This window comes from Oncorhynchus keta, unplaced genomic scaffold, assembly GCF_023373465.1.
Source record: "Oncorhynchus keta strain PuntledgeMale-10-30-2019 unplaced genomic scaffold, Oket_V2 Un_contig_6446_pilon_pilon, whole genome shotgun sequence".
NCBI lineage: Eukaryota > Metazoa > Chordata > Actinopteri > Salmoniformes > Salmonidae > Oncorhynchus > Oncorhynchus keta.
The window spans coordinates 12,501-27,500 of NW_026288868.1; the positions used below are offsets into that span (position 1 = coordinate 12,501).

At 37.5% G+C, this 15,000-nt stretch overlaps 1 protein-coding gene and 1 long non-coding RNA gene across 2 annotated transcripts in view; both read right to left on the reverse strand.

Moving 5' to 3' along the window:
- LOC127925889 (GRB2-related adapter protein-like) overlaps window positions 1-4,235 on the reverse strand; it is a gene marked incomplete at its 3' end in the record, with an annotated part of 5,470 nt that extends 1,235 nt beyond the window's left edge. Inside the window, exons 1-2 of the mRNA XM_052511191.1 lie at window positions 4,095-4,235; window positions 1,013-1,110 (exon numbers count right to left, since the gene is read on the reverse strand). Of these exons, the coding sequence (XP_052367151.1) occupies window positions 1,013-1,110; window positions 4,095-4,172 (176 nt within the window). The remainder of the gene's footprint in view (window positions 1-1,012; window positions 1,111-4,094) is intronic.
- A 6,424-nt stretch (window positions 4,236-10,659) lies between these two features.
- Window positions 10,660-15,000, reverse strand: part of LOC127925890 (uncharacterized) — a 6,462-nt gene continuing 2,121 nt past the window's right edge. Inside the window, exon 2 of the long non-coding RNA XR_008122744.1 lies at window positions 10,660-11,072. This is a non-coding gene — a long non-coding RNA (uncharacterized LOC127925890). The remainder of the gene's footprint in view (window positions 11,073-15,000) is intronic.

Consider the following 15,000-nt stretch of genomic DNA (forward strand, 5'->3'; position numbering starts at 1 on the left):
GGTATATAAGGGTTAGGTATAGTAGGTATATAATGGTTAGGTATAGTAGGTATATAATGGTTAGGTATAGTAGGTATATAATGGTTAGGTATAGTAGGTATATAAGGGTTAGGTATAGTAGGTATATAAGGGTTAGGTATAGTAGGTATAGTAGGTATATAATGGTTAGGTATAGTAGGTATATAATGGTTAGGTATAGTAGGTATAGTAGGTATATAAGGGTTAGGTATAGTAGGTATATAATGGTTAGGTATAGTAGGTATATAATGGTTAGGTATAGTAGGTATATAAGGGTTAGGTATAGTAGGTATATAATGGTTAGGTATAGTAGGTATATAATGGTTAGGTATAGTAGGTATATAATGGTTAGGTATAGTAGGTATATAAGGGTTAGGTATAGTAGGTATATAAGGGTTAGGTATAGTAGGTATAGTAGGTATATAATGGTTAGGTATAGTAGGTATATAATGGTTAGGTATAGTAGGTATATAATGGTTAGGTATAGTAGGTATATAATGGTTAGGTATAGTAGGTATATAAGGGTTAGGTATAGTAGGTATATAAGGGTTAGGTATAGTAGGTATAGTAGGTATATAATGGTTAGGTATAGTAGGTATATAATGGTTAGGTATAGTAGGTATATAATGGTTAGGTATAGTAGGTATATAATGGTTAGGTATAGTAGGTATATAAGGGTTAGGTATAGTAGGTATATAAGGGTTAGGTATAGCAGGTATATAATGGTTAGGTATAGTAGGTATATAAGGGTTAGGTATAGTAGGTATATAATGGTTAGGTATAGTAGATATAGTAGGTATATAATGGTTAGGTATAGTACATTTAAGTAGATATAGTAGGTATATAATGGTTAGGTATAGTAGGTATATAATGGTTAGGTATAGTAGGTATATAAGGGTTAGGTATAGTAGGTATATAAGGGTTAGGTATAGTAGGTATAGTAGGTATATAAGGGTTAGGTATAGCAGGTTTTTAATCGTTATATAATACTAACGGGTGTGGTAACAGACTAATGTAGTTCTCAGGGACGTAGCCTCGCCTCCCGTGGAGTTCTGCCATCATCCAATTAGGATCCTCATCCATCTCCGTCACCTAGAGAGGTTAGAGGTCACAGGTCAGAGGCTGGAGCATGGAGGTCAGGTCACGGTTGCAACTGGAAGGAATCTTTAAGGATGTTCTTCAATTTAACCATTGATAATGTTTTGATCTTACCCTTACTGTAATCGTGTGGAGAATGTTTTGATCTATCCCTTACTGTAAGCCTGTGGAGAATGTTTTGATCTATCCCTTACTGTAATCCTGTGGAGAATGTTTTGATCTATCCCTTACTGTAATCCTGTGGAGAATGTTTTGATCTATCCCTTACTGTAATCATGTGGAGAATGTTTCCATCTGTCCCTTACTGTAATCCTGTGGAGAATGTCTCCATCTATGCCTTACTGTAATCCTGTGGAGAATGTTGATCTATACCTTACTGTAAGTCTGTGGAGAATGTTGTTGATCTAACCCTTACTGTAATCCTGTGGAGAATGTTGTTGATCTAACCCTACTGTAATCCTGTGGAGAATGTTTCCATCTATCTCTTACTGTAATCCTGTGGAGAATGTTGTGATCTAACCCTTACTGTAAGCCTGTGGAGAATGTTGTTGATCTATCCCTTACTGTAAGCCTGTGGAGAATGTTTCCATCTATCCCTTACTGTAATCCTGTGGAGAATGTTGTGATCTAACCCTTACTGTAATCCTGTGGAGAATGTTGTTGATCTATCCCTTGCTGTAATCCTGTGGAGAATGTTTCCATCTATTACTTTACTGTAATCCTGTGGAGAATGTTGATCTATGCCTTACTGTAATCCTGTGGAGAATGTTTCCATCTATTACCTTACTGTAATCCTGTGGAGAATGTTGATCTATTCCTTACTGTAATCCTGTGGAGAATGTTGTGATCTAACCCTTACTGTAATCCTGTGGAGAACTTTTCCATCTACCCCTTACTGTAATCCTGTGGATAATGTTTCCATCTATCCCTTACTGTAATCCTGTGGAGAACTTTTCCATCTACCCCTTACTGTAATCCTGTGGAGAACGTTTCCATCTATCCCTTACTGTAAGCCTGTGGAGAATGTTGTTGATCTATCCCTTACTGTAAGCCTGTGGGGAATGTTTTGATCTAACCCTTACTGTAATCCTGTGGAGAATGTTGTTGATTTATGCCTTACTGTAATCCTGTGGAGAATGTTTTGATCTATCCCTTACTGTAATCCTGTGGAGAATGTTGTTGATCTATGTCTTACTGTAATCCTGTGGAGAATGTTTTGATCTAACCCTTACTGTAATTCTGTGGAGAATGTTGTTGATTTATGCCTTGCTGTAATCCTGTGGAGAATGTTTCCATCTATTACCTTACTGTAATCCTGTGGAGAACGTTTCCATCTATCCCTTACTGTAATCCTGTGGAGAATGTTTCCATCTATCCTTTACTGTAATCCTGTGGAGAATGTTTCCATCTATCCCTTACTGTAATCCTGTGGAGAATGTTTCCATCTATCCCTTACTGTAATCATGTGGAGAATGTTTCCATCTATCCCTTACTGTAATCCTGTGGAGAATGTTGTTGATCCAACCCTTACTGTAATCCTGTGGAGAACGTTGTTGATCCAACCCTTACTGTAAGCCTGTGGAGAATGTTTTTGATAACGTTCATTGTCAGTCAGCAATTTTCGAAACCTGAAAATGAGTCTCTTCTGCCCAGTGCTCTGCCTCTGCTCTCTTCTGTTCTGTACTGTAACGTAGTCATCTGCCCTTCACAGAACGATCACACACTATTCCCTCATCTGCCCTTCACAGAACGATCACACACTATTCCCTCATCTGCCCTTCACAGAACGATCACACACTATTCCCTCATCTGTCCTTCACAGAACGATCACACACTATTCCCTCATCTGCCCTTCACAGAACGATCACACACTATTCCCTCATCTGCCCTTCACAGAACGATCACACACTATTCCCTCATCTGTCCTTCACAGAACGATCACACACTATTCCCTCATCTGCCCTTCACAGAACGATCACACACTATTCCCTCATCTGTCCTTCACAGAACGATCACACACTATTCCCTCATCTGCCCTTCACAGAATGATCACACACTATTCCCTCATCTGCCCTTCACAGAACGATCACACACTATTCCCTCATCTGTCCTTCACAGAACGATCACACACTATTCCCTCATCTGCCCTTCACAGAATGATCACACACTATTCCCTCATCTGTCCTTCACAGAACGATCACACACTATTCCCTCATCTGCCCTTCACAGAACGATCACACACTATTCCCTCATCTGCCCTTCACAGAACGATCACACACTATTCCCTCATCTGCCCTTCACAGAACGATCACACACTATTCCCTCATCTGCCCTTCACAGAACGATCACACACTATTCCCTCATCTGCCCTTCACAGAACGATCACACACTATTCCCTCATCTGTCCTTCACAGAACGATCACACACTTTTCCCTCATCTGCCCTTCACAGAACGATCACACACTATTCCCTCATCTGCCCTTCACAGAACGATTACACACTATTCCCTCATCTGTCCTTCACAGAACGATCACACACTATTCCCTCATCTGCCCTTCACAGAACGATCACACACTATTCCCTCATCTGTCCTTCACAGAACGATCACACACTATTCCCTCATCTGCCCTTCACAGAACGATCACACACTATTCCCTCATCTGCCCTTCACAGAACGATCACACACTATTCCCTCATCTGCCCTTCACAGAACGATCACACACTATTCCCTCATCTGCCCTTCACAGAACGATCACACACTATTCCCTCATCTGCCCTTCACAGAACGATCACACACTATTCCCTCATCTGTCCTTCACAGAACGATCACACACTATTCCCTCATCTGTATTAGTTCTGTTCATCTTCAGTATCACGCACGCACGCACACACACACACACACACACACACACACACACACACACACACACACACACACACACACACACACACACACACACACACACACACATACCCACCTTCAGTATCTCTCCTTTCTGGAAGCTGAGCTCGTCTCGTTCTTTTGCTCGGAAAGAAAACACGGCTACAGCCTCCATGATGGAGAGAAAAAAAGAGAGAAAGAAAGAGAGAAAGAAAGAGAGAAAGAAAGAAATAGAGAAAGAAAGAGAGAAAGAATGAAAGAAAGAAAGAAAGAGAGAAAGAATGAAAGAAAGAGAGAAAGAAAGAAAGAAATAGAGAAAGAAGGAGAGAAATAATGAAAGAAAGAAAGAGAGAAAGAAAGAAAGAAAGAGAAAGAATGAGAGAGATTTAAGGGTAGAGAGAACGTAATGTGGAAAAGAGACAATAGTGAAAATGGTAAAAGGGAGAGAAAGATGGAGGGGAAGATGTGTAAAAGAGTAGAGAGAACGAGAGAAGAGAGGACTGTTCTGTCTGTCAGGAGGAAAGAAATGGCAGAGTAGAGAGAGATGTGTGATAGCCATGTGCTTGATTACGTCTGTTCATTAGTTAATGAGAGCTCTCTCTCTCTCTGTTCATATCTGTTTGTTGTACTGACTGAGCGGGGTGTGTGTCTGTGATTACGTCTGTTCATTAGTTAATGAGAGCTCTCTCTCTCTCTCTCTGTTCATATCTGTTTGTTCTACTGACTGAGCGAGGTGTGTGTCTGTGTGTCAATGTGTGTGTGTCTGTGTGTGTCTGTGGGTGTGTGTGTGTCTGTCTGTGTGTCAATGTGTGTGTGTATCTGTGTGTCTGTGGGTGTGTGTGTGTCTGTCTGTGTGTCTGTCTGTGTGTGTGTATCTGTGTATCTGTGTGTGTGTCTGTCTGTGTGTCAATGTGTGTGTGTCTGTGTGTATCTGTGTGTGTGTCTGTGTGTGTGTCTGTCTGTGTGTCAATGTGTGTGTGTTTGTGTGTGTCTGTGGGTGTGTGTCTGTGTGTGTGTCTGTGTGTGTCTGTCTGTGTGTATCTGTGTGTGTGTCTGTGTGTGTGTCTGTCTGTGTGTCAATGTGTGTGTGTCTGTGTGTGTCTGTGGGTGTGTGTGTGTCTGTCTGTGTGTCTGTCTGTGTGTGTGTATCTGTGTATCTGTGTGTGTGTCTGTCTGTGTGTCAATGTGTGTGTGTCTGTGTGTATCTGTGTGTGTGTCTGTGTGTGTGTCTGTCTGTGTCAATGTGTGTGTGTCTGTGTGTCTGTGGGTGTGTGTCTGTGTGTGTGTCTGTGTGTGTCTGTCTGTGTGTATCTGTGTGTGTCTGTGTGTGTGTCTGTCTGTGTGTCAATGTGTGTGTGTCTGTGTGTGTCTGTGGGTGTGTGTCTGTGTGTGTGTCTGTGTGTGTCTGTGTGTGTGTCTGTCTGTGTGTCTGTCTGTGTGTGTGTGTCTGTGTGTCTGTCTGTGTGTCTGTGTGTCTGTCTGTGTGTCTGTCTGTGTTTGTCTGTGTGTGTGTCTGTCTGTGTGTCTGTGTTTGTCTGTGTGTGTGTGTCTGTGTGTCTGTCTGTGTGTCTGTGTGTCTGTGTTTGTCTGTGTGTGTGTCTGTGTGTCTGTCTGTGTCTGTGTCTGTGTGTGTTAGGTATAGTTAGGTTAGTGTTAAATTTAGGGTTAAGGTAAGATTAGGGTTAGGAGCTAGGTGTAAGGTTAGGGTTATGGCAAGGTTAAGGTTAGGGTTATGGTTATGGTAAGGTTTTTGGGTTAGGATTAAGGTCAGAGTTAATGTTAGGGTTATGGTAAGGTTAAGGTCAGGGTTATGGTTATGGTAAGGTTTTTGGGTTAGGATTAAGGTCAGAGTTAATGTTAGGGTTATGGTAAGGTTAGGGTTAGGGTTAGGGTTAGGAGCTAGGGGAGAGAGACAGACAGAGAGGCATAGAGAGGAGGAGACAGAGAAAGAGGGAGAGAGAGAGGGAGAGGCATAGAGAGAGATGGAGAAAGAGCCGTGGAGGCAGAGATAGAGAGGGAGAGACCGAGGAAGAGAGAGAGAGAGTGAGAGACAGAGGGAGAGAGTGAGAGGTGGAGCAAGTGAGTGAGCTGGAGAGACAGAGAGAGAGGGAGAGAAAGAGGGAGAAAGAGAGAGAGATTATTGTTATAGTTGAGATTTTCAGGTGTGACCTGTTATCTGGCTGTTTAAATCTTTTCCTCAAAGCTCTTGAGTTATAATAATATATAATATAACAGAGTTATAATAATATATAATATAACAGAGTTATAATAATTTATGATATAATATAATAGAGTTAAAATAATATATATTAAAATAATATATAATATAGCAGAGGTATAATAATACATAATATAATATAATATAGTTATAATAATATATAATATAATATAATAGAGTTATAATAATATATAATATAATGGAGTTATAATAATATATAATATAATATAATAGAGTTATAATAAAATATAATATAATGGAGTTATAATAATATATAATATAATTGTCACGAGTCCGACCGAGGGTGTTTCCCCTTCCCGGGCGGTTGGCGCTCGGCGGTCGTCATCACCGGCCTATTAGCTGCCACTGATTGTTTTTCCTCTCCCTCCTTGTATGTTTAGTGGTAGCACCTGTTCATGTGTAATTAGTTAATTAGTTGGTCTTTATTAGACAGCCGGCCCGCCTGGTTGTTGTGCGGGATTATTTCAGTGTAACCTTCGGCTCTGTTGTAGAGGTACGTGTTAGTGCCTGGTCGTTACTTTTCCGTTGTACATTCTCATTCCCTGTGTTTGGGGCCGTTACTATTGTGAGCACCCTGTGGTGCGTTGGTGCCATTAAAGACGCACAGCTTTGCACTCACTGTCTCCTGCGTTTGACTCCACACACCTACGACACCTGAAGCATTACAATAATATAATAGAGTGATAATAATATATAATATAATGGAGTTATAATAATATATAATATAATATAATAGAGTTATAATAAAATATAATATAATATAATAGAGTGATAATAATATATAATATAATATATATATGATATAATAAAGTTATAATAATATATAATATAATAGAGCTATAATAATATATAATATAATAGAGTTATAATAATATATAATATAATAAAGTTATAATAATATATAATATAATATAATAGAGTTATAATAATATATAATATAATATAGTTATAATAATATATAATATAATAAAGTTATAATAATATATAATATAATATAATAGAGTTATAATAATATATAATATAATAGAGTTATAATAATATATAATATAATGAAGTTATAATTGTGGTCCTTCTGTAGCTCAGTTGGTAGAGCATGGCGCTTGTAACGCCAGGGTAGTGGGTTCGATTCCCGGGACCACCCATACGTAGAATTACATGACTGTAAGTCGCTTTGGATAAAAGCGTCTGCTAAATGGCATATATTTTTTATATATTTTTTAATATAATAGAGTTATAATAATATATAATATCATATAATAGAGTTATAATACTATCTAATATAATAGAGTTATAATAATATATAATATAATATAGTTATAATAATATATAATATAATAGAGTTATATTAATATATAATATAATAGAGTTATAATAATATATAATATAATATAATAGAGTTATAATAATATATAATATTTAATAATAGTTATAATAACATATAATATAATATAATAGAGTTATAATAATATATAATATAATAGAGTTATAATAATATATAATATAATAGCCGTATAATAATATATAATATAATAGAGTTATAATAATATCTAATATAATAGAGTTATAATAACATATAATATAATAGAGTTATAATAATATCTAATATAATATAATAGAGTTATAATAATATATAATATAATATAATAGAGTTATAATAAAATATAATTTAATAGCCTTATAATAAATAATATAATAGAGTTATAATAATATATAATATAATAGAGTTATAATAATATATAATATTTAATAATAGTTATAATAACATATAATATAATATAATAGAGTTATACTAATATATAATATAATATAATAGAGTTATAATAATATATAATATAATAGAGTTATAATAATATATAATATAATGGAGTTATAATAATATATAATATAATATAATAGAGTTATAATAAAATATAATATAATGGAGTTATAATAATATATAATATAATATAATAGAGTGATAATAATATATAATATAATGGAGTTATAATAATATATAATATAATATAATAGAGTTATAATAAAATATAATATAATATAATAGAGTTATAATAATATATAATATAATATATATATGATATAATAAAGTTATAATAATATATAATATAATAGAGCTATAATAATATATAATATAATATAATAGAGTTAAAATAAAATATAATATAATGGAGCTATAATAATAAATAATATAATATATATAATATAATAGAGCTATACTAATATATAATATAATAGAGTTACAATAATATATAATATAATAGAGTTATAATAATATATAATATGATATATATAATATAATAGAGTTATAATAATATATAATATAATAGAGTTATAATACTATCTAATATAATAGAGTTATAATAATATATAATATAATATATATAATATAATAGAGTTATAATAATATATAATATGATATATAAAATATAATAGAGTTATAATAATATATAATATAATAGAGTTATAATAATATATAATATAATATAATAGAGTTATAATAATATCTAATATTTAATAATAGTTATAATAACATATAATATAATATAGTTATAATAATATATAATATAATATAGTTATAATAATATATAATATAATATAGTTATAATAATATATAATATAATAGAGTTATAATAATATATAATATAATAGAGTTATAATAATATATAATATAATGGAGTTATAATAATATATAATATAATAGAGTTATAATAATAATATATAATATAATAGAGTTATAATAATATATAATATAATAGAGCTATAATAATATATAATATAATATATATATAATATAATAAAGTTATAATAATATATAATATAATAGAGCTATAATAATATAATAATAATATATAATATAATATATAATATAATATATATAATATAATAGAGCTATACTAATATATAATATAATAGAGTTACAATAATATATAATATAATAGAGTTATAAGAATATATAATATAATAGAGTTATAATAATATATAATATAATATATATATAATATAATAGAGATATAATAATATATAATATAATAGAGTTATAATAATATATAATATATATTATAATATAATAGAGTAAAATATAAATATCCAAGTTAATTGTTGTTTTTAAATAACTTTCCTGATCATCTATTTAAGCAATAAGACGAGGGGGTGTGGTATAGGAGGGGGTATACGAGGGGTGTGGTATAGGAGGGGTATACGAGGGGGTGTGGTATAGGAGGGTGTGTGGTATAGGAGGGGGTATACGAGGGGTGTGGTATAGGAGGGTGTGTGGTATATGAGGGGGTATACGAGGGGTGTGGTATAAGAGGGTGTGTGGTATATGAGGGGGTATACGAGGGGTGTGGTATATGAGGGGTATACGAGAGGGGTGTGGTATATGAGGGGGTATACGAGGGGTGTGGTATAGGAGGGTGTGTGGTATAGGAGGGGGTATACGAGGTGTGTGGTATATGAGGGGGTATACGAGGGGTGTGGTATAGGAGGGTGTGTGGTATAGGAGGGGTATACGAGGGGGTGTGGTATAGGAGGGTGTGTGGTATATGAGGGGGTATACGAGGGGGTGTGGTATAAGAGGGTGTGTGGTATATGAGTTGGTATACGAGGGGTGTGGTATAGGAGGGTGTGTGGTATATGAGTTGGTATACGAGGGGTGTGGTATACGATTGGGTATACGAGGGGTACATGAGGGGGTGTGGTATAGGAGGGGTATACGAGGGGTACATGAGGGGTGTGGTATAGGAGGGGGTACACGAGGGGTACCTGAGGGGTTGTGGTATATGAGGGGTATACGAGGGGTACATGAAGGGGTGTGGTATAGGAGGGGTGTGGTATAGGGGGGTACACGAGGGGTACCTGAGGGGTTGTGGTATAGGCGGGGGTATACAAGGGGGTACATGAGGGGGTGTGGTATAGGAGGGGGTGTAGTATAGGAGGGGGTGTGGTATTCTAGGGGTGTGTGGTACACGAGGGGTGTGGTATACGAGGGGTGTGGTATAGGAGGGGTGTAGTATAGGAGGGGTGTGGTATAGGAGGGGTGTAGTATAGGAGGGGGTGTGGTATTCTAGGATGTGTGGTACACGAGGGGTGTGGTATACGAGGGGGTGTGGTATAGGAAGGGGTGTAGTATAGGAGGGGGTGTGGTATATGCCCAATATACCACGGCTAAGGGCTGTTCTTAACACGACGCAACGCAGAGTGCCTCGATACCATATACCACAAACCCCCAGGTGCCTTATTGCTATTATAAACTGGTTACCAACGTAATTAGAGCACTAAAAAATATGTTTCGTCATACCCGTGGTATCCGGTCTGATATCCCATGGCTGTCAGCCAATCAGCATTCAGGGCTCGAACCACCCAGTTTACAATACACAATATATCAAATATAATATATTTAATACCATATGAAATATAACATACAATATAACTCATACACTATTTAATAAATAATGTAGTTAATACAGTGTGCAATATGATAAATGATATAGTTAATATATTGAATACAGTGACATTTAATACAGTGTAAATTAATGTTGTAATCGGGCTTCAACCCAACAGCCATGCTCTCATTCCCTCCTCTGAACCCCTAACCTCTGAACCCTAACCTCTGTAACCTCTCTATCCCCTAACCCAGTCTACACCAGTCCAGTGGTTTAAAGCCCTGAGAGGACACTCTGACTAGGGCTTCTGATGTCACCAGTCCTTCTCGTCTTGTGGTGATGATGTCACGTCCTGTAGTGATGATGTCACATCCTGTAGTGATGATATCACGCCATGTAGTGATTATGTCATGTCCTGTAGTGAGGATGTCATGGCATGTAGTGATGATGTCACATCCTGTAGCGATGAGAAAACAATGAAAACAAGCAAGCATCCCAGAAAAGTGCTGAAATAGACCATGTTAACATATGTTGCTTAAGAAACAAGGTTCATGAAGTCAATAACTTGCTAGGAGCAGATGACATTCATATTCTGACCATCTCTGAAACTCACTTAGATAACACCTTTGATGATACAGTGGTAGCAATACATGGTTATCACATCTACCGAAAAGACAGAAATGCCAAAGGTGGAGGTGTTTCTGTTTATATTCAGAACCACTTTACTGTAAAGATTAGAGAGGATCTCATGTTAAATACTGTTGAAGTAATATGGCTACAGGTTCATCTGCCTCACCTAAAGCCCATTCTGGAGGGAAGCTGCTATAGACAGTCAGTATCTGGATAATGTTAAATACTGTTGAAGTCATATGGCTACAGGTTCATCTGCCTCACCTAAAGCCCATTCTGGTGGGAAGCTGCTATAGACCACCAAGTGTTAACAGTCAGTATCTGGATAATGTTAAATACTGTTGAAGTAATATGGCTACAGGTTCATCTGCCTCACCTAAAGCCCATTCTGGAGGGAAGCTGCTATAGACAGTCAGTATCTGGATAATGTTAAATACTGTTGAAGTCATATGGCTACAGGTTCATCTGCCTCACCTAAAGCCCATTCTGGTGGGAAGCTGCTATAGACCACCAAGTGTTAACAGTCAGTATCTGGATAATGTTAAATACTGTTGAAGTAATATGGCTACAGGTTCATCTGCCTCACCTAAAGCCCATTCTGGAGGGAAGCTGCTATAGACCACCAAGTGTTAACAGTCAGTATCTGGATAATGTTAAATACTGTTGAAGTAATATGGCTACAGGTTCATCTGTCTCACCTAAAGCCCATTCTGGTGGGAAGCTGCTATAAACCACAAAGTGTTAACAGTCAGTATCTGGATAACGTGTGTGAAATGCTTGATAATATATGTGATATCAAAAGAGAGGTATATTTTCTGGGTGATTTAAATATTGACTGGCTTTCATCAAGCTGCCCAGTCAAGAAAAAGCTGTGCCTGCAACCTGGTTCAGGTTATCAGTCAACCTACCAGGGTCGTTACAAACAGCGCAGGAATGAAATCATCAACATGTATTGATCACATCTTAAAACTAATGCTGCAGAGATTAGCTTGAAAGCAGTATACAAATCCATCGGATGTAGTGATCACAATATAGTGGCCACGTCTAGGAAAACCAAAGTCCCAAAGGCTGGGCCTAATATAGTGTATAAGAGGTCAGGCTGGGCCTAATATAGTGTATAAGAGGTCAGGCTGGGCCTAATATAGTGAATAAGAGGTCAGGCTGGGCCTAATATAGTGTATAAGAGGTCAGGCTGGGCCTAATATAGTGTATAAGAGGTCAGGCTGGGCCTAATATAGTGTATAAGAGGTCAGGCTGGGCCTAATATAGTGTATAAGAGGTCAGGCTGGGCCTAATATAGTGTATAAGAGGTCAGGCTGGGCCTAATATAGTGTATAAGAGGTCAGGCTGGGCCTAATATAGTGTATAAGAGGTCAGGCTGGGCCTAATATAGTGTATAAGAGGTCAGGCTGGGCCTAATATAGTGTATAAGAGGTCAGGCTGGGCCTAATATAGTGTATAAGAGGACAGGCTGGGCCTAATATAGTGTATAAGAGGTCAGGCTGGGCCTAATATAGTGTATAAGAGGTCAGGCTGGGCCTAATATAGTGTATAAGAGGTCAGGCTGGGCCTAATATAGTGTATAAGAGGTCAGGCTGGGCCTAATATAGTGTATAAGAGGTCAGGCTGGGCCTAATATAGTGTATAAGAGGTCAGGCTGGGCCTAATATAGTGTATAAGAGGTCAGGCTGGGCCTAATATAGTGTATAAGAGGTCAGGCTGGGCCTAATATAGTGTATAAGAGGTCAGGCTGGGCCTAATATAGTGTATAAGAGGTCAGGCTGGGCCTAATATAGTGTATAAGAGGTCAGGCTGGGCCTAATATAGTGTATAAGAGGTCAGGCTGGGCCTAATATAGTGTATAAGAGGTCAGGCTGGGCCTAATATAGTGTATAAGAGGACAGGCTGGGCCTAATATAGTGTATAAGAGGTCAGGCTGGGCCTAATATAGTGTATAAGAGGTCAGGCTGGGCCTAATATAGTGTATAAGAGGTCAGGCTGGGCCTAATATAGTGTATAAGAGGTCAGGCTGGGCCTAATATAGTGTATAAGAGGTCAGGCTGGGCCTAATATAGTGTATAAGAGGTCAGGCTGGGCCTAATATAGTGTATAAGAGGTCAGGCTGGGCCTAATATAGTGTATAAGAGGACAGGCTGGGCCTAATATAGTGTATAAGAGGTCAGGCTGGGCCTAATATAGTGTATAAGAGGTCAGGCTGGGCCTAATATAGTGTATAAGAGGTCAGGCTGGGCCTAATATAGTGTATAAGAGGTCAGGCTGGGCCTAATATAGTGTATAAGAGGTCAGGCTGGGCCTAATATAGTGTATAAGAGGTCAGGCTGGGCCTAATATAGTGTATAAGAGGACAGGCTGGGCCTAATATAGTGTATAAGAGGTCAGGCTGGGCCTAATATAGTGTATAAGAGGTCAGGCTGGGCCTAATATAGTGTATAAGAGGTCAGGCTGGGCCTAATATAGTGTATAAGAGGACAGGCTGGGCCTAATATAGTGTATAAGAGGACAGGCTGGGCCTAATATAGTGTATAAGAGGTCAGGCTGGGCCTAATATAGTGTATAAGAGGTCAGGCCGGGCCTAATATAGTGTATAAGAGGTCAGGCCGGGCCTAATATAGTGTATAAGAGGTCAGGCCGGGCCTAATATAGTGTATAAGAGGTCAGGCTGGGCCTAATATAGTGTATAAGAGGTCAGGCTGGGCCTAATATGGCCTAATATAGTGTATAAGAGGTCAGGCTGGGCCTAATATAGTGTATAAGAGGTCAGGCTGGGCCTAATATAGTGTATAAGAGGTCAGGCCGGGCCTAATATAGTGTATAAGAGGTCAGGCTGGGCCTAATATAGTGTATAAGAGGTCAGGCTGGGCCTAATATAGTGTATAAGAGGTCAGGCCGGGCCTAATATAGTGTATAAGAGGTCAGGCTGGGCCTAATATAGTGTATAAGAGGACAGGCTGGGCCTAATATAGTGTATAAGAGGACAGGCTGGGCCTAATATAGTGTATAAGAGGTCAGGCTGGGCCTAATATAGTGTATAAGAGGTCAGGCTGGGCCTAATATAGTGTATAAGAGGTCAGGCTGGGCCTATAAAGTGTATAAGAGGTCAGGCTGGGCCTAATATAGTGTATAAGAGGTCAGGCTGGGCCTAATATAGTGTATAAGAGGTCAGGCTGGGCCTAATATAGAGTATAAGAGGTCAGGCTGGGCCTAATATAGTGTATAAGAGGTCAGGCTGGGCCTAATATAGTGTATAAGAGGACAGGCTGGGCCTAATATAGAGTATAAGAGGTCAGGCTGGGCCTAATATAGTGTATAAGAGGTCAGGCTGGGCCTAATATAGTGTATAAGAGGTCAGGCTGGGCCTAATATAGAGTATAAGAGGTCAGGCTGGGCCTAATATAGTGTATAAGAGGTCAGGCTGGACCTAATATAGTGTATAAGAGGTCAGGCTGGGCCTAATATAGTGTATAAGAGGTCAGGCTGGGCCTAATATAGTGTATAAGAGGTCAGGCTGGGCCTAATATAGAGTATAAGAGGTCAGGCTGGGTCTAATATAGTGTATAAGAGGTCAGGCTGGGCCTAATATAGAGTATAAGAGGTCAGGCTGGGTCTAATATAGTGTATAAGAGGACATACAATACGTTTTTGTAGTGATTCCTATATTGTGGATGTAAAGAATATGTGTTGGTCCGTGATGTGTAATGAGGAGCAACCAGACACTTGACGCATTTATCCCATTT